Below are 22,564 nucleotides of genomic sequence, written 5' to 3' on the forward strand. Positions count from 1 at the left end.
TTTGTTAATGTCAAAGAACATAATATTATTGTTACCCGTCGAGCTTGTTGGTAATATGGGCTCAGCCCAAATTATCAACTCTTGAGTTGGGCGGGCTTGAATGAAAATCTGATCAAGTCAATTACTGCCTGGGGTGACCCGATTCATTTGGCATGTTAGGATCAAAGTGGGGAATAATTTCTCAATATGACTAAATTGAAGCAAAATTCCCACACCACGTGTTCTGTTTCCTTTCCCTTAAACGAAGGCCGAACGTGAACGTCACTTATTCAATCATGTTACAACGTACGGCTGAGATTAACATCACACATCCACGCCTCCATCATCACTAATAATCTTCACCGGGCCCCGCAGAACAAGCCGTGATCGAAATTTCTATATATAGCACTCTTCTTCAAACCAACGTCGAGCAAACAACGATAACGAGAGGAAGGAATTAACATAGGAATTAAACAAACAATTGAATTTGCCGTGAGAATTTAGATTGTTGAAAATGTCGTGGCAAACGTACGTTGATGATCACCTGATGTGCGATATCGACGGCCATCATCTCACCTCAGCTGCGATCGTCGGTCACGACGGCAGCGTTTGGGCCCAGAGCTCCAATTTCCCTCAGGTTATACCAAATCTCTCTTGTTTATCTCTTCGATTTTATTTACCGATCTGCTGTTAATTTATTGTTACGTTCCATTTTCTAATTGCACGGATCTGATTGTTCCAATTTTTTTTTTTGGCTTAATTGATAATTATTAGCATTCAGATTAGTTTGTTGCCATGATTTGAATCAAAAGTAAAAATGAAATGTTAGATTTACGTTTTTAGATTGTAAAAATTAAGAATTTTACTGAAAACCAGAATAAATTATGAAACTGTAAGTATAAAAATCAAAACTTGTATATGATGATATAGGTTGTATTTGCTTGTGGCTTTACAATGACCATTTCGTAATTCACTATTAATCTTGAGAAAATTATAGAATTTTCAAATAAAAAATAGATAAAAAAAAATGTGTTGCTAATGTTAAGACTGTCAAGGGCATGTTTGTTAATGTTGAGTTTCTGATTAATTTTGCAAACACAACAGCTAAAGTGTTTATGAGCACTCAGTCTCTAATGATTCCAATTCCACCACAGCTGTGGCTTAAAAGCCATATCTCCTCAATTCCAAAGATAAAATAAATGATTTTGGAGATTTTTTATTTTTGTGTTTTCTATATGCAATTTTATTGTTTTTGTTCTCAGAAAATTTTTGTTGGAAAAATGCTATCCAGGGAACTTTCTCAAATCATCAAAATACAAATTTTTAATTTCTTATTTGCATTTACGCAATGGATGTTTAAAACAGTTTTGAAAAATGATACTGAATGGACCCTAATTTTCTTTGCTGGACTTCACCTTTGGTTTAAGATATAATTTTTCATTCCTTTCTGTTGCTGTAGATTAGGTGGTGAGATTTTGTGTTTATTTTTAAATGTTTGTTATTTGCTTTTACTGCAGTTCAAGCCTGAAGAGATTGCTGCAATCATGAAAGATTTTGAAGAGCCCGGTTCTCTTGCCCCAACTGGTTTGCACCTTGGAGGCACCAAGTACATGGTAATCCAGGGTGAGCCTGGAGCTGTGATTCGTGGAAAAAAGGTGATTTATTTCTCTCATAATATTACTTTTTGCATTGATTCTATTACATTATGCGATAGCAGTTAAAATTTGCAAGTTCTTTTCATGCTTATGATAAGACTTTCCTAATGAGGTTTGGTGTGAGCATCATTATCATGATCAATGTCCCCCAAAGTTGTTTGAACTTTTGAATGTAAAGTTGTTATCCAAGGAATCTCTATCTTTCGTGCTGTCAAGGACTTCAACTGCTCATCTGTAAGACTGTATATTTATGGATACAGACTTTTGAATGAGGCATCTTCTCAAAAGAAGAATAATACAGCTTCATGGGTCTGATTGATGGGTCCACCTCAAGGACTGCTTAATTGAGTTAGGTCTGATTTTGCACATTCTTTATTGGTGATAGTTACTTATCGCTGTGGAACACAAGCAAATGGATGCCAGATTGCTTCTCCTTTTACCTTTTATAATCTTTTTTGTAATATGAAAAATCATATCTGTTGGTGGGTACACTTAGACACGGCACCTAATAGTGCTCTAATTTCCTTTTCTTTTGCCTTTGGATGATGAAATATGGACTCCCATTCTGTGTCGGTCAGCTGCTTTATGTGGTATGGCCCATCTGTTGGTGAAAATTGAATCCTAAGACTCATTCAAACTGGACTTCTCGTGAAGGAAGTTCTGTCAATCAATATGGAAAAAGTTGCAATGTTATCTTCTGGAAGCTCAATTATCAATTAGAATGCTCCTTGCAGTCGGGGTTATTCATTTTAAAAAATAAAAATAAAGATGTGTGTCCATTGAGCTTTAGAAAAATGAAGATTGTATTGATTTTATTCATCAATAGTCTGTCATTTATTTTACAGGGTTCTGGTGGTGTCACCGTCAAGAAAACGGGCCAAGCCCTGATTTTTGGTATATACGATGAACCATTGACTCCAGGACAGTGCAACATGATCGTTGAGAGGTTGGGGGATTATCTCATTGATCAGGGCCTGTAGATTCCATGTCAACTTCAAATGGTTTCGATATATTGCTTTCTGGTTTTCGGGCTTTGCCTCTTCTTCCATATTTGGTCTTGAACTGGCAGTATAAATTTGTTTGCTGCAAAAATAACTGTGTGAGGACAAGAGTGATTTTTTTTTTCCCGCCTCTTTTGGTTCTTTAGGGTTCCTTTTTTATCTTTTTTTTTCATCCCCAATTCCTTCATGTTTCCTTAATTTATGTGTATTGCAGTTTTGAAGAATTTGAATCTTTGGATACTGTTGATACTCTGATAATATGATATGGTGACAATTATTTTTTGAGTGACTACGAGCAAGATTTCATCTCTTAATTAGTTAATTCATTCAAAAGGACAAATAAAATACGCAAAAGGCCTTTTAAGATTATGACCATTCTAACCACTTGGGCTTAGCCCAAGTGGCTAGAGCCACTCCCTCACAAATGTGAGGGAAGCAGTTCAAGTCTCTGTAGACGTATTGCAGGGGTTTAATTTAAATTCCTTTACTCAGAGCTTGAGTGAAAGTAATTTTTCTCTTATGATGAAAGTTGACGTCCTCAAATATTTGAGAGGGTTAAAAATCTGAGCGGTGCTATATTAAAATTATTCGAGGTTAAAAATCTGAGCGGTGTTATATCAGAATTGATATAAACGGGTCTCAATATTTATAAATATCATGAACAATAATTCTCATTAAAAAAAAAATTATTACCATTCTTAGAAAATCATTAATAAAAAGAAAAAAGCAAACACAATAATTATTCGTACAGACAGCGCGTATGGGGAAGTTTATCACCGACTCAGAACGTAAAATTAAAGTCACCGAACGCAAACAAATGGTTTAGCCATTAAAAGGCCGGGTCAATCCATACCGGAGCCCAATTTTGTTAAGGGCGTTTACGTAATTTTGGGAAAAAGAAACCCTAAATCTTCCCCCATTCTCCTATAAATAGAGAGGTCTTGTACGTAAGTCAGCAGCCGTGAATTCTGTAGTTGTAGCCCTCTCTAATATATAAATCACTTTCAGTGTCTGTAATTTCTGGGCATTATTTAGTTTAAAGGCAAAGCAGGGATTTGTGTGTATCGGCGTTGCGCGATAAATGCGCATTGGATCCGAAAGAGTTCCCTGCTATATCATATTTTGGGCGGATGGGCAGTTGTGCTTCAATCTCTACCGTTGATTTTCTCAACAATCATCCTCCCCACACCTCATTTTACGAAATCTAATTGTTGATTTTTTTTTTGACCCATATCGGTCTGGAAATTGACTGTATTTTTTAATACTAGCATTCGTGTCCGTAATTTTTGGCAAATTCACATAATTTGTAAATTACTTTTACTCAGACCCTTGCGGGTATGGTTTGGCTGGTGTTCTTGAAATTAAGGGGTAAAATAGAAATTCTGTGCCTGGTGTGATGGACGAACAAACAAACACCTATTAGTAGAACAAAATGGCACGAACTGTACTTTTTTTTTTAATTTTTAACTTGTGATTAGGTTAAGGCTAGTGCTATTTGAACCCACTAATTTATTTAATAAATTTATTTTTAAAAATAATTTTTTATCATTAAAATATTCTTAAATTAAATTATAGTTATGGACATTATAATATAATTTTAAAAAAATTAAATTTTTACTCTTTAAATTCATATTTATATTCAATGTAGTTTTATAGAACTCTAATTAAATTTTTATTAATCTCTAATTAATTAAGAGGTGTGATTCTTCTCTCAAATTATATATTTTGTTAAATAGGCACATGTGATTTAATTTAGAGTAACAAAATTAGTTGTTATTGATTTAATGGATATTGATTTTACGAATGAACAAAATAATATTGACAATCATGAATATGTATGAATTTTTTTTTTATATTTGATTTTTGTTTTTTCCCCTTTTTCATTTGAAATTGATAGACAATGTTGACAAATTTTTCGTTTGTTTGAATCATGAACAAAATTGGTTGTTCTTTGTCTTTTCATCTCATTGCATAAATTTTTTTTGTGCACTTAAATGCTTGCATTTTAAGAGAGGGATTGGCTATAATTTTTAAACTAAATAATTTCATAGTATTTGTTAGAAATATATATAATATTCTTCATATTATCTAGGCGGGTCACCATGTTATTTCATCATATAAGATTTTTCTCACCAATAAAATATAATTCAAAAAAATAATCTCATGATGACAACTATTTTCTCCATTTAAAATGTTTTGATTCATTTGTCCTTGAACGAGGGTCATTCACTCAAAATTGATTATTAAATTTCTAATTAATATTCAATTTCCTATCTAATGGGTTTATAAATGAATATTATGGGTTTAATGAGTAAATCACTATTATTATAAAAACTGTGTTTAGAAAGGATATATTAGGTATTTTGGTGGGTTTACTGAGTAAAATTTAAAATTTAAAAATTTAAAAATAAATTTATTTAGTAAATAAGTTTATTAAGTAAATTGGTGGGTTTAAATAGCCCTACCCTTCGACTGATAACATAAATGCTTTAATTATCCATTTTGGGCTAAGTTGGGTTTGGTCTTGGGCTCTTGGGCCTGTAACCATGCCGATAATTGGCCCAGTTTGGGCTAGCCTAAAACTGAGATCATTAGATGACTGAGGGGCCCATCAATCAGAGATGGGGATTCTATTTCTCAGACACTTGATGAACTATTGGACTATTTATAACTTCTTTATTTAACTACCAGTTCACATAAAACAATTTTATTTGGTAAACCTTTTGAAAGTCTGTTCATGAAAAATCGACCTTAAAATAATAATATTCTCTTGAGTTATCTTAGACCCTGCTCTTTTAAAGCGACCCAGAAAAAAAAAATTTTTTCTTTTCCTTAAATTTTTTAATGCTGTTACATAATACCTTGGCTATCATCAATATACCCCATTTACATGTTGTGGCAAACCGTGACACATTCCATGAGACATACAATTGACCTGACCTAATCTTACATTCAACATTGTACCAAGTCTTTTATTTTTCATTGAATATTATAATTATATATTGCATTTATGATTGTTGGAATTAAAAGGTTTTAATATGTGGGTATGGATAAGAAGAGTAGATGGGTGAGTAAGCTCTATCTTAACTTGTGTGGTGGAGGACATTGTGTCAATCAAATTCCATATTTTCTTGGCTTGTACCAAACCATTTTTTTTTTTTTTTGTTTTTGTTTTTTGGGCATAGGTTATCTGAATCCAAGTCAACTTCTTCTCTCTTATCCTTCTGTTCTGTGTACAATAATGAAACATTGGATTCAATTTCTTTCATATTTATAAAGAAAGATAGGGATTTAGTTGGTGTTTAGGTGGATGGTTGGTTTTAGGCCTGATGAAGGGGTCTTGACCATTGTGTTCCCTAACAGGAAACTTGATAATGGAGAAAAAAATTCACTGAGTTTGACGTGTATTGATTTTGTTTTTTTTTTTTTTCTTTAAAATTTTCTTCATCGCAATGTTGATTTTATTTCACACACAACCAAACCTTTCCCTACTTTTTCTGACATAGATAATTTGAGATCTTCTAGTCCTTTCAATTTTATCTCAACAATTCATGATTGATGTTAAATAATTGGAGAGATATACGACGTTAATAATAATAATAATAAACAAGAGTAATTATATTTTGAAATTTTGCATGTAATCCAAAGATTGATAGAAAATTTAAATTTATCACTCGAATTAAGAATGATTAAGATTAGGGTGATGTTATTTTCACTCTAAAGAACACTTTTTTCCTCTACTCATTCGTTCAATAATTTAAAAAAATAATTTTTATGTTGTTAGCTCATCTCAGAATAATCCTTTATTGTAACTATTCCATTAAATTTATATTTTCTTTATACACCCATAAAAATATTCATCATCCTCGAATTAAAAAACCTTCGATTGATATGCTCCATAGTTTCTCGATAATTATAGTAATAGTATTAATAATAGTTTGATTGTTCTAAGTCGGTGGCGAATGATAAATATGTTTTGGAATTTTAAGCATAATTAGAAGGAAAATAATGAATCCGAATATACCCTAAATTGTGCTAAATCTAGAATAACTCATTTGACAAAAGGAACCTTGAGAACTTGGCGTTGGTAATAATAGATGGCGACAATATGGATGGCTGCGGGGAAAAATTAAAATAAAATAAAAAGCTTATCTCTTCGTATTACCAAAGGAAGAAAAAGCAGTGTCAAGGAACTCAACCCCCACAAGGGAGATAATATCGAATCTAAGGATAAGGCCATGATTGAAAAATGGAAAAGATGAGTCACGATAAACATGTTTAAGACAACCTAGAAATGCATGAACTTTGTGTACAACCCAAGCCTAGATTCACACGTTTTGCACAAATAAAAAATTAGGATAAGTATGAACGTGTTTTTTACGACGAGTGATGATACAGTCATAAATTTTTATATAAATTAATATGGTATTAATTTATTAGTTGAATGAAAATATAAAATAATATAAATAAATCATGTGAGTCAAGAAATAATTAATTTAACTAATTTTATCATGTCACATTAATTTATACAAAATAAATTTATATAAAAATTTATGACTATATCATTATTCTTTTATGAAAGCTGTATCAATTAGTAAACGTATTTTATTTATTCTAAAACACTTACGGGAGAAAAAGAAAGGAAAAAATTCTTCATTGCAAGAAATCAGAATGCTCATCAAATGCTTCAACTCTCATTAAATACTTTTTTTTAATCTATTTTACCCAAATATTAAAAAGAACATTTTAATTATTTAAAATTGTCGTTAGCATCGTTATGTGTTGTATTCTCTTTTAAACTACGATCTTGTTTTTTAAAAACTAAGAAGTTGTTTTTTTTTTAAATTCCGTACCATATGTAAATTACCACTCATACATAATTAAAATTTATTTTTCATTGTTTTTCTTTTCTCAATTAACTGCCAATTACGTTTATATATTTGTCAACGTCAAAGTTTGAAAAAAAAGAAAAAAGGATCTTAGTTGGTTAAGATATATCTACCCATTATTAATTTTTTTTCATTATTTAATGTGATTATACTGTTGCCTTGCATCATGGACATTCCATGTGACTTGCTGTTTGCCATCACTTTGCCTTTAAATCAAGGAAATTTCATGTGTGTCAAGGTGTCAAGCAACCATTTATCACTTATTTGAAGCCGACCAACCTAATCCTTGTAGCTGGTCTTTATACATATCCTATTCTGTATATATAAAATTATAAATAGGCAGCCCCAGCATCAAAAGTCCTTAATATTGCCTGATACCGTACGTGTTGATAAGCTGCAGCAGATTCTTTAATTTTCTTCCTTATGCTTTTAATGGAAACTCAAGCTGGTCATCAGAAACAACTGTTGATGGGGCAACATGGTAGATATAAGCATGCAAAACAGCTTGAAAAACACAGCAGTTGGACGATAATGGAAGGTCATGATCAAGCTACCTCATCGTCATCATCTCTTGAAGATTCAAGTGCTACCAATGGTTCATCTACATCTTCATCAGACTTGGTTGATGATGCATCTTCAACAAATTCTTCTTCTGCTTCTTCAAATTCTAATAATGGACCCTTGTTTGAATTATCTGAGCTCATGGCACAACTACCCATCAAGTAAGTAACTAATCTAAAACAATCAGCTCTTTCAAGAAATGCTCTCTTGTCTAATACTGAGTATAAGTATTAATGCTTTCTTGATTCCTTCTTGCTAAGAAGTGCTTTCCGTATGTATATGCAGGAGGGGACTTTCTAAATATTATCAAGGCAAGTCTCAGTCGTTTACATCTTTGTCAAGGGCAATGAGCATAGAAGACTTGGCCAAGAAGGAAACTCCATACAGAAAGAAAATGAAGTCATGTAGAAGTTATGGGGGTGGCTTGGATATCAAAGCCACCATTTCAAAGAAAAACTCATCTTCAAGAGGTTCCTTTTCTTCTTTGTCTTGTTCATCAGCAGGCAAAAGAGGAAGTTTTGTAGGTAGTAATCATAATAGTAGGCTTCCTCCAATTCCTGCGCAAAAGCACTTTTGATCTGTAAAAACTTGTACATTGAGAACAATATTTGATGTGGTTATGATGAGTGAGAAATTTTATTAACAAGTTGGTGAGACATACAGAGCTTATACTAGCTATAAATCCCATTATGCAAGTGGAAGGTGAGAGGATAAACTACTTTTAATGGAGTTAAAATCTTGAACATATCCCAGCAATCTAAAAGCTGGAATATTGATTGTTATCATTTATCCACTCTTTTGACTTCCAATTAAAAGGAAAAGAAAATAAACAACTTTTAATGGAGTTAAAATCTTGAACATATCCTAGCAATCTAAAAGCTGGAATATTGATTGTTATCATTTATCCACTCTTTTGACTTCCAATTAAAAGGAAAAGAAAATAAACTACTTTTAATGGAATTAAAATCTTGAACATATCCCAGCAATCTAAAAGCTGGAATATTGATTGTTATCATTTATCCACTCTTTTGATTTCCAATTAAAAGGAAAAGAAAATAATACACTCATCATGTGCGCATGTTACAGAATTTGTTGACATGGTTTGATGCTCTCCATGATGTGTTTTAATGTAGTGGAATGGTTCAAAGTTCACAATAGTAGTAATTTCATTTCTGTTTCTCTTCTTTCAAACTCTGAAGCTCAAGTGAATGTTAACACTTCACGGAAGGAAAGATCTTGAAATAATAGACAAACAGTAAGCCATCCAAAAAGTGCTTCAAGATTTAGGAATAAGCACCTGAAGAAAAGCTGACAACTTTTGGTTATTACAGATGTATGGAGCAAATCTCAGAAAAGCATTCCCCAAAACCATGTTCTTGCTTCGGATTGCACCTGAAACTGGGTTCTATCTTTTCAACAACACGTGAAACTGAGGCCTTTTTCTTCCCCCCACTTTGTCTCAATATTTTAAGCAATTTTTTATGTCTTTACATAACATTATCTTTTAGCTGCATCCATTTAGGATTTAATCTCATAAAATAATATATCCAACTCTTTCTTGAACATGGATTCCACTTCATACCCAACACCTGTCATTGGTTCATTGAGATCACACCATGTCATTGGTTCGCTGATACCCAATATCCTTTTATCACAATATTATTTTAATCAGTTAAATGATATCTATCAATCAACCGATGATAGTCAATTATTGTGTTGGTTTATTATATTAAATGAAAAGGATTCAACACATATATAATTGAAAAGCTAAATCCTTTTAAGCACAAGAAAAAGAAAACGAATGATTTAATGGATCAGTTAGGTGTCAAATACAGATTAAAATCAATGGATTCTAGTCATATCAGTTCTAACATAATTAGATCTAATTGAAAATCTACACAAGCAGAGGCTGAGACAGCCCAAATTCCTCAACACTTAGGAGTGGATATACAATGTTGTTTCGTAAGCTGTGCTCAATTCAGAAGTCCGACCATCATTGTTCAAGGGGAAGTGACTGCGCGATTTCGGATCCTGCTTGATCGCCTCACTGGAGTTGTAGAAACGTTGTTGGCCTCTCCATATCTACCATCCTGTTTCAACAAAAAAGCATCAATGCTTGTGATGTTTCGAATTCTTAATTAATCCTTTATGTTTATTTACTTTCATGTGATTGACACATCAATGGATGAACTCAGAAGTATCAATAGAAAACTACAGAAGAAATTGGCCACTTAAATTTGAGAATACATGCATATTCATCCACTTAAAGACTTAACGACAAGCAATCCATAACTGATTCTAATTCAGACTATGCATCTATGTAAAGCAGAACTGCTGAATCGGCAACCTAAGAGAATGAGAATAACAAGTTAAAATTGAAGTGTGGCATGTAATGTAATAGACGCTGACCTCTTTTTTCATCGTCTTCTTCTGAGGAGTAAAGTCCTCATGAGACAGGGAAATATTTGTGAATGAGAGCTCTGAGAAATCCAATGGGGCATGGTAAAGAACTGAGCTGCTGCCAAATCCCTTGTCCAAGGAGACAGAATAGTTGCTGACTTCGCTTTCTTCCATCTCTTTCATGGCACGGTTTCTGAAAGAGCTACTAATTTCTCCCACCACAAATTCACCAAGCAACTCAACAGCTGGTGCGCGGCTTTGAATAATGTCTTCAGAATCCTCCATTGTGGAATTAATCGAAGAAACAGGAGGACTGACGAATGGATCAACACGCTTGATTTGCTCCTCCCTCTCATTTGGGAGAACATAACCACATCTCTCGGCTACCCCAGATTGAGTAATGCAGGGCTTTATGATAGGAGAAGCATCCTTTGTAGCATTCCACTTCCCCTTGCGGTGAAAAGCTAACGCCAAAGGTGCAATAATTGCGAAAACCATGGTTAACCCAATTACAGTCTCAAACATTGTATCAGTTTCAATGGGCTCAGCAAGCCCCTCTTTCAACTCACCGTCGGCTTCAAAATTGAGAATCTCAAAGCTACTAATTTCATTGTCCACCCTCTCTGTCATGCTAACTTCACCGGCCTCGTCATTTTCAATATTGGTCATTCCAATTTCAACCATTTCTCCGGCCCCAGCTTCCACACTGTTAACTTCTGGTACTGGTTCAATTACTTGCTCATTTTCTGGATCAAAAGCATTAGACACTGTTGGCATCTGATTATCAAGTAAAGATTCAGCCTTGTCTATACTTTCTGTCCCTTTCAACTCAAAATTCTCAAACATTTTATCCGAAATTTCTTCTGTTTTAGTTTTTCCATGATCAGAAACATGTTCTCTTTCTCCGGCCTCAAGCTCTACCACTTCACCTAAATTATCACTAGTTTCTTCTACTAACCCAAAGTGAAAATCTTTAGCCAGCTCTTCCTCAATGCATTCACCAAGTATAACTGTCTGATTCACCGTCATTAAGCCCATATGGATATCCAAGAACTCATTACCAATCTCAAATTTCTTCAAAATTTCCTTAAGGCCTACTATCTTCAATAAGTGATCTTCGCCCCCAAGTCTCCTCATTGCTCCATATGCATGATCATAAATCTTAAGATACCCATCTTTAAAATCCTCCATAGCTTGTAAAGTTGGTGAAGCTTTAGGAGAGTTCATGAAAGAAATATACATAGTAGAGCTGACCAAAAGAGCCAATACAAGCATTAACTTCAAAACCCTTCTCAAAAACCCTTCTTTCTCCTCCTCCTCCTCCTTCTCCTCCTCAACTTCCCCTTCTCCCTCATCACGTTCTTCACCTTCTTGAGAAACACAAACGAAATCAGCCTTCTCGTCTTTCTTACAAGACAAGGAGATACTTCCATTGGCCTCGTTTTCACATCTTAAAAAAATCTCTCTACGCCTATTAGGCTTGTACCTTAGAAACTTAGGCCTCGGTGAAGGATAATTGGGTAAAGGGTCATAAGGGCTCAAAGATGAGTCAACATTAACAGATAAAACAGAATTATCAGCGTTTTCATTCCTTTCAGCTAAAACTTTCTTTCTTGGAGCAATGGCTTTTGAAGATGCTGATATTGTTGGTGACATGAAATGCTTTGTCATTGGTTTCTTTGAATTTTGCAAACTTATACCCATTTGTTGATAGCTTAGGTCATTCTCATCTGTACCTATAAAGAAACAAATATTTACAAACTCTTAACTACATAAAAGAGTTGTACAATTAACTAATCCAAAACTTTGGTTAGTTGCTTAGAAAACAACGGAAAGGAAAATTTAGATGAAGGTTCCTAACAGAACTGTAAGTACACTTTTAGAGGTAAGCAAAATTGAAGAAGGAAAACGAGAGACTTACCGGTAGCAGATGATAAGGATTTTGGAGTTGAAGAACGTTTGATGGGCGTTGATGATGAGATTCTAGTGCGATCAGAAGCGTCCATTTCTTTAACTTTCTCTTGTCCTGGAAATGATGAAAAGCTGAAGCAGCAAGTCAGTTTGGTGAGAGATTTCTACGAAGCGGAATTAGAAGAGAAGAGAGAAAATCTAAAGCGTCAATTTCGGAAGGAGGCTTGTGTGAAGAATCTGTAGCTATGACCACATGACCGTTGGCAAGTGGGTTTGATCTCAATTAACTGCCGTTTGAAATTTGAATATGTGTTTCCCGACCGTTGGTACAACGGTCGCATTGGAAGAAAAAATACGAGGAAACAAGCTGACCGTCCATTTTAACGGACGTTATTCAGGGAATGGGGTGCAGCGTAGAGTTTTACAGATTATTCGGGGGTTTGGATGAAGTTTGTCAATCGATATACCGGGAGGCTAACAAAAATTAACCCTAAGACAACGCCAATGGCCCATGCAGGTCTCGAACCTGCGACCTTCGCGTTATTAGCACGACGCTCTAACCAACTGAGCTAATAGGCCGTTTTGAAAAGTGAAGAAAAGAATTTCTTTTTAAAATGTGTGAATAGAACATCTTAGGAGTTTTGTTTGGTTAGTATTATTAGGAAAGATTTAGATGGGGATGAGTTCAAACATACTCAGGAGGCATACATACAAACTCATGTTTGCATCAAGCAAAACTAGATTTATTGAACCTTAAGTTTTTGCATCCCAATCAAACCTAGATTTGCAGATGGATAGTGAAACAAACAAGTTCACCAATTATATAATCAGGCCATAATATTCTTAGCAGCACGTCAAAAGTAATTAACTAAGCAAACAAAGCATAATTTCTCCTATCTGCATTTGTGTTTTTCCTTAGAGTTCCAAAGACATTGAAAGCCACATCCCAAGATAGTAAAAGAGAAGCTAGGAAAGTAGAATTTTGAAACTTCCAACCGAATAGAAAAGAAGCAACTAGGAGAGTAGATTTTTGCGTAGTAATTAATGTAGATTTTGACTCAACAATTACTCCCAAGTTATATCTAGAACCAATCAAAGAAACCCTTATACCACAAATAAAAATAAAAAATAACAATTCAAAGCTTCCCAAGTTACAATGCACTTGCAACTAATCCTAGATTAGTGGTTAATTAATCAACCCCAATGTGTTATAATTGTTTGTTTATATTCCCCAATTAATTTTCTATTGTATTTGATGACGAAAGCATAGCCATTCAACCAAACAATTATATAAACATTAAGCCTACATGCTCTCGTTAAAAGTGCTTTCTTGTAAATAATCACTTTTATTAATATTGCTTAGTGATTATCGATGTCTCTTTCTTGTATTCAAAGTCACAAACAGTTGTGGCCTTGTGGGGTGCGCCTTATCATTTGTGCTTATCATGTGCGTTGCCATCCACGGTTTCATATTTTCTCTTGCTGTCGTGTATGGAGAAACTAATTATCTAATAAATGGGTATGGAAAAATAGGTTTTTAATTTAATTACTGAAATGGGTTTTTACAAATGGGAGACAATGAACAAAATATTGAATTTCAATGATGTTTGTGGGACCAAAAATTACATATTATACTTTGTTTAGTTGGTTCAAACTTCACTCACATAATAAGATTTAACTAGTTTTCTTAGGCTACTTAAATTAAAATTTAGGTTTTTTTTTTAACTCTCGTTTAGAATTTGAAGTTAATTCCCAGTTTAGCTAGCTTACTTTTGCAAAATTGTGCTCTGAAGTTTGGTTGAAAGATTTTTCTTTAATTATTTTATATACTTCGTAATTCGTTAATTTTTTAAGCTCCGTTTAGTATTACTTTTCAAATAAAATTTATTTAAATAGAACTTTTACGAGTAGAGTTTTTACTAAAGAAAATTTACTTGATTTGTTGTCAATTACAGTTTTAATTAAAAATTGTAAAATTGCTTTAATATGTAAATTTTTTAATTATGAAACGAGTAATAAACTTCTCTTTCAAAAAAATATTTTACTTCTTATACGAGAAATAAATTTAATAATTTAAGTTTAGTTTAATATTGAATTGTATGTGATAAAATGAATCATTTGAGCCGCATAATACTGCTTATTAATTTGGCAATTTCTTTGCCATAATTACCGGAGATAAAACATGTCTTTACAATAGGATACATACTTATGTGCAATTTGAACCAAAAGGATTGGGCAAAACTGGAATCATAAATCCATTGTCGGTACAAAGCCAAGGGATCTTATCATCACACTGCACGAAACGTTGTCCAATGGAAACATTGTCAAATGGATGATGATGTATTGCATATGCCATATTCCATTCAAGACTTGTCTCGCTACCCAAAATGCGCCTTGATTATTATGCTTTTTACCAGAAAAAAGCATGTGAAGCAATAATAGGATGACGCAAGTTCATCATTATCAAGATGGGTTTCTCCCCCTAAATGAATCCATGAATCCATGAATCAAACCATAATCATTAGGGACTAGGAATAAGATATTCACATTTTATATTTGTTAAAAGAGATTCAAGATTCAAAATCAAGTTTGCAGTCAAGGCTTTCCCTCCAATGTTGGATAAAGCTCAATCTAGCCTCTAATGTGCTTTTGAGGCTAAAAAAACTAAAATTAATTGCCCGATTATAGACGTACACCTTAATAATACATTTTGAAACCATGAATTTTTTTTCCTCTTTTTTTTTTTTTTTTGGGTAAATCAGTAGATGGATAATATTGCACTAGATTGTACGATTTTTAGAGTTTCATTAAAATATAAATGTCACAGTTGTAACATAACACCATAAGATAGCAATTCCTCGAACATTTTCACATTGTGAGACAAAAAGTACATATGCGATGATCCCTGTGCTTGTTGCATTAGAAAGATACGGCAGAGAAATTAGAAGATTCAACATCAAAGGGAAACGCACAAACATAAAAAGGCTCTGTCATTTCATTGATAAGGCAAGATTCAATAAGAAACATTGAAAGAATTTACACAAAACATTCTACCCTGTTGTTTGTGAACACAAAAGTGGAAAATTAAACTTGAAAGCTAGTTGTGTCTTGCACTTTTCACAATCACATAACTAGTTAATAACCCCTAGTGGGTAGTTCATTCGATCCTTGTTGAACTTGAAAACAAGATTTCTGCATTCTAACACTACTTATGCTGTTTCTTGAAGCCATTATTTCGTTAAGCGAATGCCTTTTCTTCGGTCCTTGCTCTGGTCTTTGCTTCGGAGCACTGTAAGACCTCAATTTGGCGTTGAAAGATTGTGTGTTTGACATGTAACTAGGATGGTTGGAATAAGGCCTGAAATAGCTGTCGCAACATACACTCTTGGCTGGCGTCGGAGGCGCATTCGACAGGATTGAATTTGCAAACCGAGGAGTGCTTTTAGCAGATGAGAACTTGTATTCATCACCAGTGAAGCACCATACAAAATCATGAAGGTTTTGGCTGTTGGTTACTGAGATTCTTGGTGGTACTGGACATGGAATTGGAAGCGGCGATGACATTGCTTGGTAAGAGAAGTCATCACCACATTCGGATAATGCAGCATGGAATCTACGAGATCTTGATCTTGGCTTGAATGTGTCGATTTCAACAATTTTTGGACTTTCATCAAATCCACTAATTGGACTCTCAAGACTTGTTGATATTCTCTTGCTGTGAATTTCACTTCTTGTTTCATCAAATCTTTCCTGAAAGTAACAAAACCACTTCCAATGAATTTTTAAACAGAATCTAGTTATAGAAAAGTCTAGTGATTTTTCTTACAAGGGATTTTCGGTGCCGAAATTCTGGTTGAAACCTGTTCTCTTTATTGAACGAACGGCGAGCACGCTGAGTTCGAACGGCTGTCTGGGCTCTTATAAGAGCTTGCATGCTGTGAAGTGTTGCAGCCGCCCGTTTTCGAACAAGATATCCTCTAACAAGAGCTTGTAGCTTAACCAATCCCTTCAAAGCTCGAAGGGCTTTCCGGGCCTGAAAATTTAATTACATTGAGATTCAATAAATAGGACGGTAGAACTATTTTCTACCAGATCAAGGGATTTAGCAGATTCATAGGCAACATCACTAAAGTAAAAAAAAAAAAATGTACTCAGAAATATAGCATTAGAGCAAGCAAAAGCAATGGCAATCATAACCAAATTGATTCACCTACAGGCAACAGAGACAGCAATCATACTCCAATTCAGTAAAAACAAATCTTCAAGTTTCAAAAACTAAAATTATGTACCGCAGTATGGGTGACCAAAAAGCAAAACAGAACAAGAAGAAGAAAATTTGCTGTGTCAAAAAAGAAAGTTGAAAACAACCCATTACATTGAGCCCAAAGTGTAAATGCTGATAAGCAGCAGTTTATTGTATACATTTCCAGCTTCTGGTGGCAGACACAAAAGTGAAAACTAAGAAAAGCACTACCACAACATATATAAAGCACTATTACATTTCCAAGTAAAAGAGAATGTAGTAAAAGTTAAGAAAAGCACTTCCGCAACAAAAATCAAGCACTATTAGATTTCTAAGTTACAGAGAATGTTAAGAAAACATATCCACCTTTCATTGACTCCAAAGAAAACTATGTACAATTTCATTACCATTTGAAATCTAGCTTCCAGCTTTTAAGGGCAGACACAAAAGTAAGATGTAAGCAAAGTGCTTCAATAACACGAATAAAAAACCAAAATATTTGAAAGTGCACCACAAACATACCTATAAGGGGAAAAAAAAAGATGAAAATGCAACATTCCTAAATAAACTGCAGCATTGGAGATCTCAAATTACCCACATGGCAAAACCAACTACTTTGACTAGAAAACCAACTACTAGAAAATGGCAATTAAATGAATAAAAAACAAAAACCTACTTACCAAAAAGCCCCTGAAGACATTCTGAATTTTCACAGCAGCCCACTTCTCTCTCACTCCACCAAGAACAGCCCTGTTACCATTACTAGTCAGCCTCACAACAGCCACTGCTGCCTGAGCAGCAGCCACAGCTGCATCGGCGGCAGCCGCCGTGGCCGCAGCCACAGCAATTGCATGCTTGTTCTGCTCCTTGTCAGTGTCAGCAATGTATGACCTGAGCCAAGCCATGTCTCTCGCTGGAATCTGAGGATTCACACTGCTTGTACTGTCTCTGCCTGGCCCTGGCTTGCCAAAGCTGAATCTTTTCTTCTCTTTCTTGGTGTCACTGAAACTTGAAATTGAATCTGAATTTGAGTTCTCTACATGGTCTTTGTCTTTCTCCTTTTTCATGCCCAACAAGCTCTTTAGCCACCTTGCAGCTTTCCCCATATTTGTTTTGCCACTCAGAGCTGTAAGAGAAACAAAATAACTTTTAAGCAATGTTAAGAAGCACAAGCATTCATTCCCTCTTTTGATTCAGAATTTGAAGTGACAAAACAAGAGGGAATAACACAAAAGAAACAAAGTGTTCAAAGACTTTGAAACAAAGAGCCAAGTGGAGTTTATAGAGAAATGGTAACGAAACAAAGACTTTGAAAAGAGAAAAGGGTATAAGAGCGAGAAACAAAAATGTGTTCAAAAACTGAATACAAAAGACACACAATAATACAAGTGCAGTTTATAGGCTGAAGGATCTGTAGAATCTTTACAAATTGCAAGAAGAGAAGTGATGAGAGCAAAACATAATAATAGAAAATGCATTAAAGCATTTTTTTAAAAAAATTGGATAAAGACTGAGTTTATGGAGACGTTTTGAAAAGAAAAAAAAAATATTCTGACACAACCTCATGAAGAACTGCATTACAAGACAAAATGATGTCACAGAAAGATACAGAAGTGCCATAAAATGATTACTATAAAATAAGGTTCAAAAATCGCTTAACTACACAAAAACAAAGATTAACGACAAAACATTACAAAAGCTACTTCATGTGAAAAGTAGTCATCATCAGTAAAGAGAAACAAAAGTAAGAGGATTCAACTCACCTTCTCAAATTCAAACCAAACAGAAGAGGAAACCCCAATTCCCTCCCTTTTCTCTAGAAATAAATAAATAACTAGATAGTCTTCCTCTGTCTAACTTTGTCGAGCAATACGTTGCCAAATCGATTAAAACAAAAACCCTTTTGGTAATTGAAGTTTTTGACACAAGCCCACTACATTTTTTAAGCCATGAAAGCAAGAGAGCGCCCACTAAAGGGTTCTTTTTTTATAAGCAGTTTTTGAGTTTTGTGTATTAATTAGCCATAGAGAAAAGAAAGGCTGAACCTTCTCTTTCCTTGTTGGGCTAGAGAAAATATTTCAGTTTCCGTATCTTTTTCTTCCCTGATGATGATCTTCTGTGATCATTGGCTCAGTGCAGTACTTCTGCAGCAAATATCTCTCTCAGTTTGATGATGTCTCATACTTGAGTCGCAGTGTGAGATGACTATGCAGGATTGGAATCTTCTTTGGGCAACGGAAAACAGTAGTGACAATTAATGATTTTTGGGGGGTCCATAGTTTTCACATAATTACACAGAGAGATATAATATATAATTCTTTTCATAAAGGTCCGCGTTGTGAAGAGACGGTAACATTGGGGACAATCAACCCCAAGCCTGGCGAAAAAATAAATTTAAAAAGTTATAAAGTCTGATCCCAGCACTAAATGATTTCGGGGGACATAAGAAGGTATTTGATTATGACTTGATTTATTTTTAATACATATAAATTTATGTTTAAATGAGATATTTCCACAAGAAATAGTAATGGATTAGGAATTGTCGGTTTCAATCCTAAACCAAATATTTAAATTGAAGAAAAAAATAATTTTTAAGAACAAAAATAGAATCATTTTAATATCCGTTAACATAATTAATAAGTTAACAATTACACTTAGAAAAAAAGCAAAAAACTTATCTAGATTCCAGACTTTTGTTTTCCTTAAAATTTTCAGGTTATATCAGGTTTAGATCATTGATTTTATTATTGAATTCTTGATAGAGGATTAAAACAACACACCACCACAATGGGGACCTGTGTAACAAAGAAAACAAGGCTTTTGTTCTTGTTTGTGATTTTACAAAAATAAGAGGATGAATGTTCCGTTAGGCCGAAAATTAATATGAGAGAGAGATGGCCAGCTACGTGCTCAGATAGGATGGACTTTGTGATTTCATATTTACTAATATTATTTATTATTATTTAATGGGTTTTTCTTGGGATGCCCAAATTTTGGTTAGCTAACGTTTAGGAGAATAAAAATAGTAATCGGTATTGACAGGGGTGTGCTTAAAAATGATTTTAAAATTACCTGCTGGGTTTAAATTTTGAATCAAGATCTTGTTGCCTGTCGACATATTCTAATTTATGCGTTGTATTGTATGTTATTTATTTCGTTTTAAAATTTCTAATGGAGATCTTACCAGTGATTTTGAGAATATGTGATTAATATATTGGTTAATTACTTGATTTTACTTGCATTATCACTGTAATTGTCAAAGTGTTTATCTCAAAACGGATCATAAATTCACAATCTTAACTAATTAAAAGTCTTAAACTGAACCCGGCCAAATCCGGTGGAGTTAGATTAGGTTCAAAATCTCTTAACCCAAATTCTTTGTATGGGTTAGATTGAAATGAAGTTTTCCAATCAATACAACTCTAATTGAAGAGTTTAAAATATTTTATTATTTTTTTCTCTAAACTTAGCTTAAAATTCACGTCTCCACCTATGTGGGGAGATTTAATCTTGAGGTCTCTTGTTTTTTCACTTAAAATTTTTTTATCAACTTAATTAACAGACACTCGCAACACACTTTGCCTTCATTGTATTTTACATATCGTGGTGCTATGTAATATGCACTGTCCTACCTTGAAAGTTGGGCAATAGTTTTGGACTGCCAAGATCGTTTTCCAGGAAATGAGTAAATTCCGAATCCCCCCTTCCTTTTGTTCCGTTGACACTTGACACCACCACACGGTGCAGTGGTGCAGTCAAATGGGGCCCAACACTGTAGTGGAAATGTCAAACCCAAATAAATATTGGGTCCGTCTTTCATTTCAAAACTTGGTCCAGCCCTGGTCCTAGCCCTTGCCCCTTGGTCCGGTCCTGGTGGTCCAGTCGGTCTGGTCAGAGACCCTTGAGGCTGTGGCCACCGTGCAATGGATGTACGTCTAATCTTCCATTAATATTGTGTTAGACGCATTCTAATAAAATGTTTTTATTTAAAATGATTCGTGAAACAATACTACTATGTAAAATATTTATCGATGCTTTTTGTTTTATGGTTTTAAAAATGAAGGCGAGAGAAAGTCCAAATTGTATGAATTAAACATAGGAATCGAATTTTAGAACCAATTTCTTCCCTTTGTTGGGAAATCGATGTCCACTAATATTTGGGGAGATGTATACCCGTATCCATATTTGTGGGAGGACATATTGAGGACTCTCTCAGCTTTATAAACAGAGGAATAGCCCACCACCAGAGCTAAGGCCTCAATGGCTTTTCCATTTTCTTTTTATTCCCCTTTCTTTTCCATTCTTTCAACAAAATGCACCCCCAAAATCTCTGGGCAAATAAAATTAACAGTGTGAACAATTTAAGAAAGATTAGGATAGAAGAAAAAAGAAATGCTTATTGGCAAAATCGTTAGGGGCGGTACAAGACATTCATGTAACCAATGTATTTCCTTTCATATGACTTTTTAGATATAGTATTTTTTTTATTCCCTTGCGAATGTAGAGAAATTTTATGAAAAGAAAAAAGAGGAGGAAGAAATAAGATTACAAATTTATTCCGAAAGATAATACTTTAGGAAGTTTTCATTAAGATTTCTAAATAAAGTAGCATGTAGTTCATCCCACTAAATATAAAGAGGAACGACTAATTCCCAATGGATCTGTGATGGTATTACCTTCACAATAGATACGACTGCAGTAAAATTGTAATTTAATGATCATGCTTTTAGAATTCAACCATTGTATTCGAAGCTACTAGGGACTCACACTTGAGCAGGGGTTTGCAAAGATGGGTCATGAGGGTCAAAATCTTTCCGCCACAAAAAAATATAAACAAAAGACACCATCTAGATATGGTGACACTTTGACAATTAGAAATTCAGAACACATTTCACACAATCTGATTGTGTTATCTCATCATGATATGATAACTCATAACTTTTAAATAAATTGCCTACCAATTATCAATGTTGCGACATAAAATCTGCTGAAAGTGGGCTTCCTTTTGGGTCTTAATGGCCTGTTAAGACTTCATTGCTTGGGCCTCTAGTTGACAGAACCTGCCGAAGTTTAACTTGTCATGTTTTCAAACAACTTGTACAATTAACTCGTCAACTATATGAACAAATGAATACATGCTACGATTTTAATAAGCTTTTGTATAGAATTTTAAAGCTGTAGAAATTGAATTAATGTTACTTCGTAATCATAATTGATTTTATAAAGCAATTCGTTTGAGCTTAATTATTGACGTAGGATATTTTTTTTTAGTTTCCTGTAGTTCGCACTCGTTGATGACGGTTATGACGGTTATGAGTGAGAGTCTTGATAATGTTTTTTTTTTTTTGAATACTGTTTATACAGGACTCTAGGTATTACAATTAATATTTACACACAGATTCTACAATTAGGACCTTCATCGTGGCATGTACTCCTCTGAAGCGCTGCCCAAATTCTTCAAACCCTCTCAAATATTCGAGGGCTGTCAACTCTACTCACATTTCATGAGGAATAGACTGGCTCCACTCAGTTATGTGATAATTAAGGAAGGATTGTAAATAAGCCCCATAAATACTTTTATGGAGGCTCGAACCCTTGCACTCATTATTCTAAGTGTAAGGGCTCTCCCACTAGACCAAAGGCCCATTGGTAGAGTCTTGATAATGTTAGTCTTGAGCCGTGTGACTTGTGTATTTCAAAATTCGTTGTATCGACATTATTTGGCCACTTACCATTTGCCATTTGTCAAGTGCTTTTGCTATAAGTATTGTTGTGTCATTAGCGAGAAATAAAAAAAGATGTCATTTATAGATTTTTTGTGTATGTTAAAAAAAATCTTTATTATTTACGGATGACGAATTTCATAATTTACAAAATTATTTAATTATTGTTGTATTAGTTAGGATTCAAATTTAAATTTAAATT

General features: G+C 34.1%; 4 protein-coding genes and 2 non-coding genes across 7 annotated transcripts; 3 read left to right on the forward strand and 3 right to left on the reverse strand.

Moving 5' to 3' along the window:
* The first annotated feature begins 384 nt into the window (after positions 1-384).
* Positions 385-2,927, forward strand: LOC18035894 (profilin-3). Its single transcript, XM_006426794.2, has 3 exons — positions 385-616; positions 1,497-1,634; positions 2,480-2,927. The coding sequence occupies exons 1-3, from the start codon at positions 494-496 to the stop codon at positions 2,612-2,614; spliced, it is 396 nt and encodes a 131-aa protein (XP_006426857.1). The 5' UTR covers positions 385-493; the 3' UTR covers positions 2,615-2,927.
* Positions 2,928-3,679: 752 nt separating this feature from the next.
* LOC112097081 lies at positions 3,680-3,826 on the forward strand. Its single transcript, XR_002904739.1, has one exon. It is a non-coding gene; the product is annotated as a small nucleolar RNA snoR135 (small nucleolar RNA).
* A 3,799-nt stretch (positions 3,827-7,625) lies between these two features.
* Positions 7,626-8,743, forward strand: LOC18035899 (uncharacterized protein DDB_G0271670). Its single transcript, XM_006426795.2, has 2 exons — positions 7,626-8,246; positions 8,371-8,743. Exons 1-2 carry the CDS (start codon positions 7,948-7,950, stop codon positions 8,660-8,662), a joined length of 591 nt encoding a protein of 196 aa, XP_006426858.1. The 5' UTR covers positions 7,626-7,947; the 3' UTR covers positions 8,663-8,743.
* A 1,131-nt stretch (positions 8,744-9,874) lies between these two features.
* Positions 9,875-12,782, reverse strand: LOC18035900. Of its 2 annotated transcripts, none has more exons than XM_024180172.1 (3): positions 12,407-12,782; positions 10,495-12,215; positions 9,875-10,175 (listed from the first exon to the last, which is right to left on the reverse strand). In XM_024180172.1, the coding sequence occupies exons 1-3, from the start codon at positions 12,489-12,491 to the stop codon at positions 10,086-10,088; spliced, it is 1,896 nt and encodes a 631-aa protein (XP_024035940.1). In that variant the 5' UTR covers positions 12,492-12,782; the 3' UTR covers positions 9,875-10,085. The 2 variants fall into 2 exon arrangements, with proteins under 2 accessions (XP_024035940.1, XP_024035939.1); XM_024180171.1 differs by having other exon boundaries at positions 10,495-12,221; positions 12,407-12,781.
* Positions 12,783-12,901: 119 nt separating this feature from the next.
* Positions 12,902-12,975, reverse strand: TRNAI-AAU. The gene has a single exon. It is a non-coding gene; the product is annotated as a tRNA-Ile (tRNA).
* Positions 12,976-15,385: 2,410 nt separating this feature from the next.
* LOC18035903 lies at positions 15,386-18,108 on the reverse strand. Its single transcript, XM_006426797.2, has 3 exons — positions 17,320-18,108; positions 16,223-16,429; positions 15,386-16,146 (listed from the first exon to the last, which is right to left on the reverse strand). Exons 1-3 carry the CDS (start codon positions 17,743-17,745, stop codon positions 15,532-15,534), a joined length of 1,248 nt encoding a protein of 415 aa, XP_006426860.1. The 5' UTR covers positions 17,746-18,108; the 3' UTR covers positions 15,386-15,531.
* Positions 18,109-22,564: the final 4,456 nt, after the last annotated feature.

Source organism: Citrus clementina, unplaced genomic scaffold, assembly GCF_000493195.1.
Source record: "Citrus clementina cultivar Clemenules unplaced genomic scaffold, Citrus_clementina_v1.0 scaffold_7, whole genome shotgun sequence".
Taxonomy (NCBI): domain Eukaryota; kingdom Viridiplantae; phylum Streptophyta; class Magnoliopsida; order Sapindales; family Rutaceae; genus Citrus; species Citrus x clementina.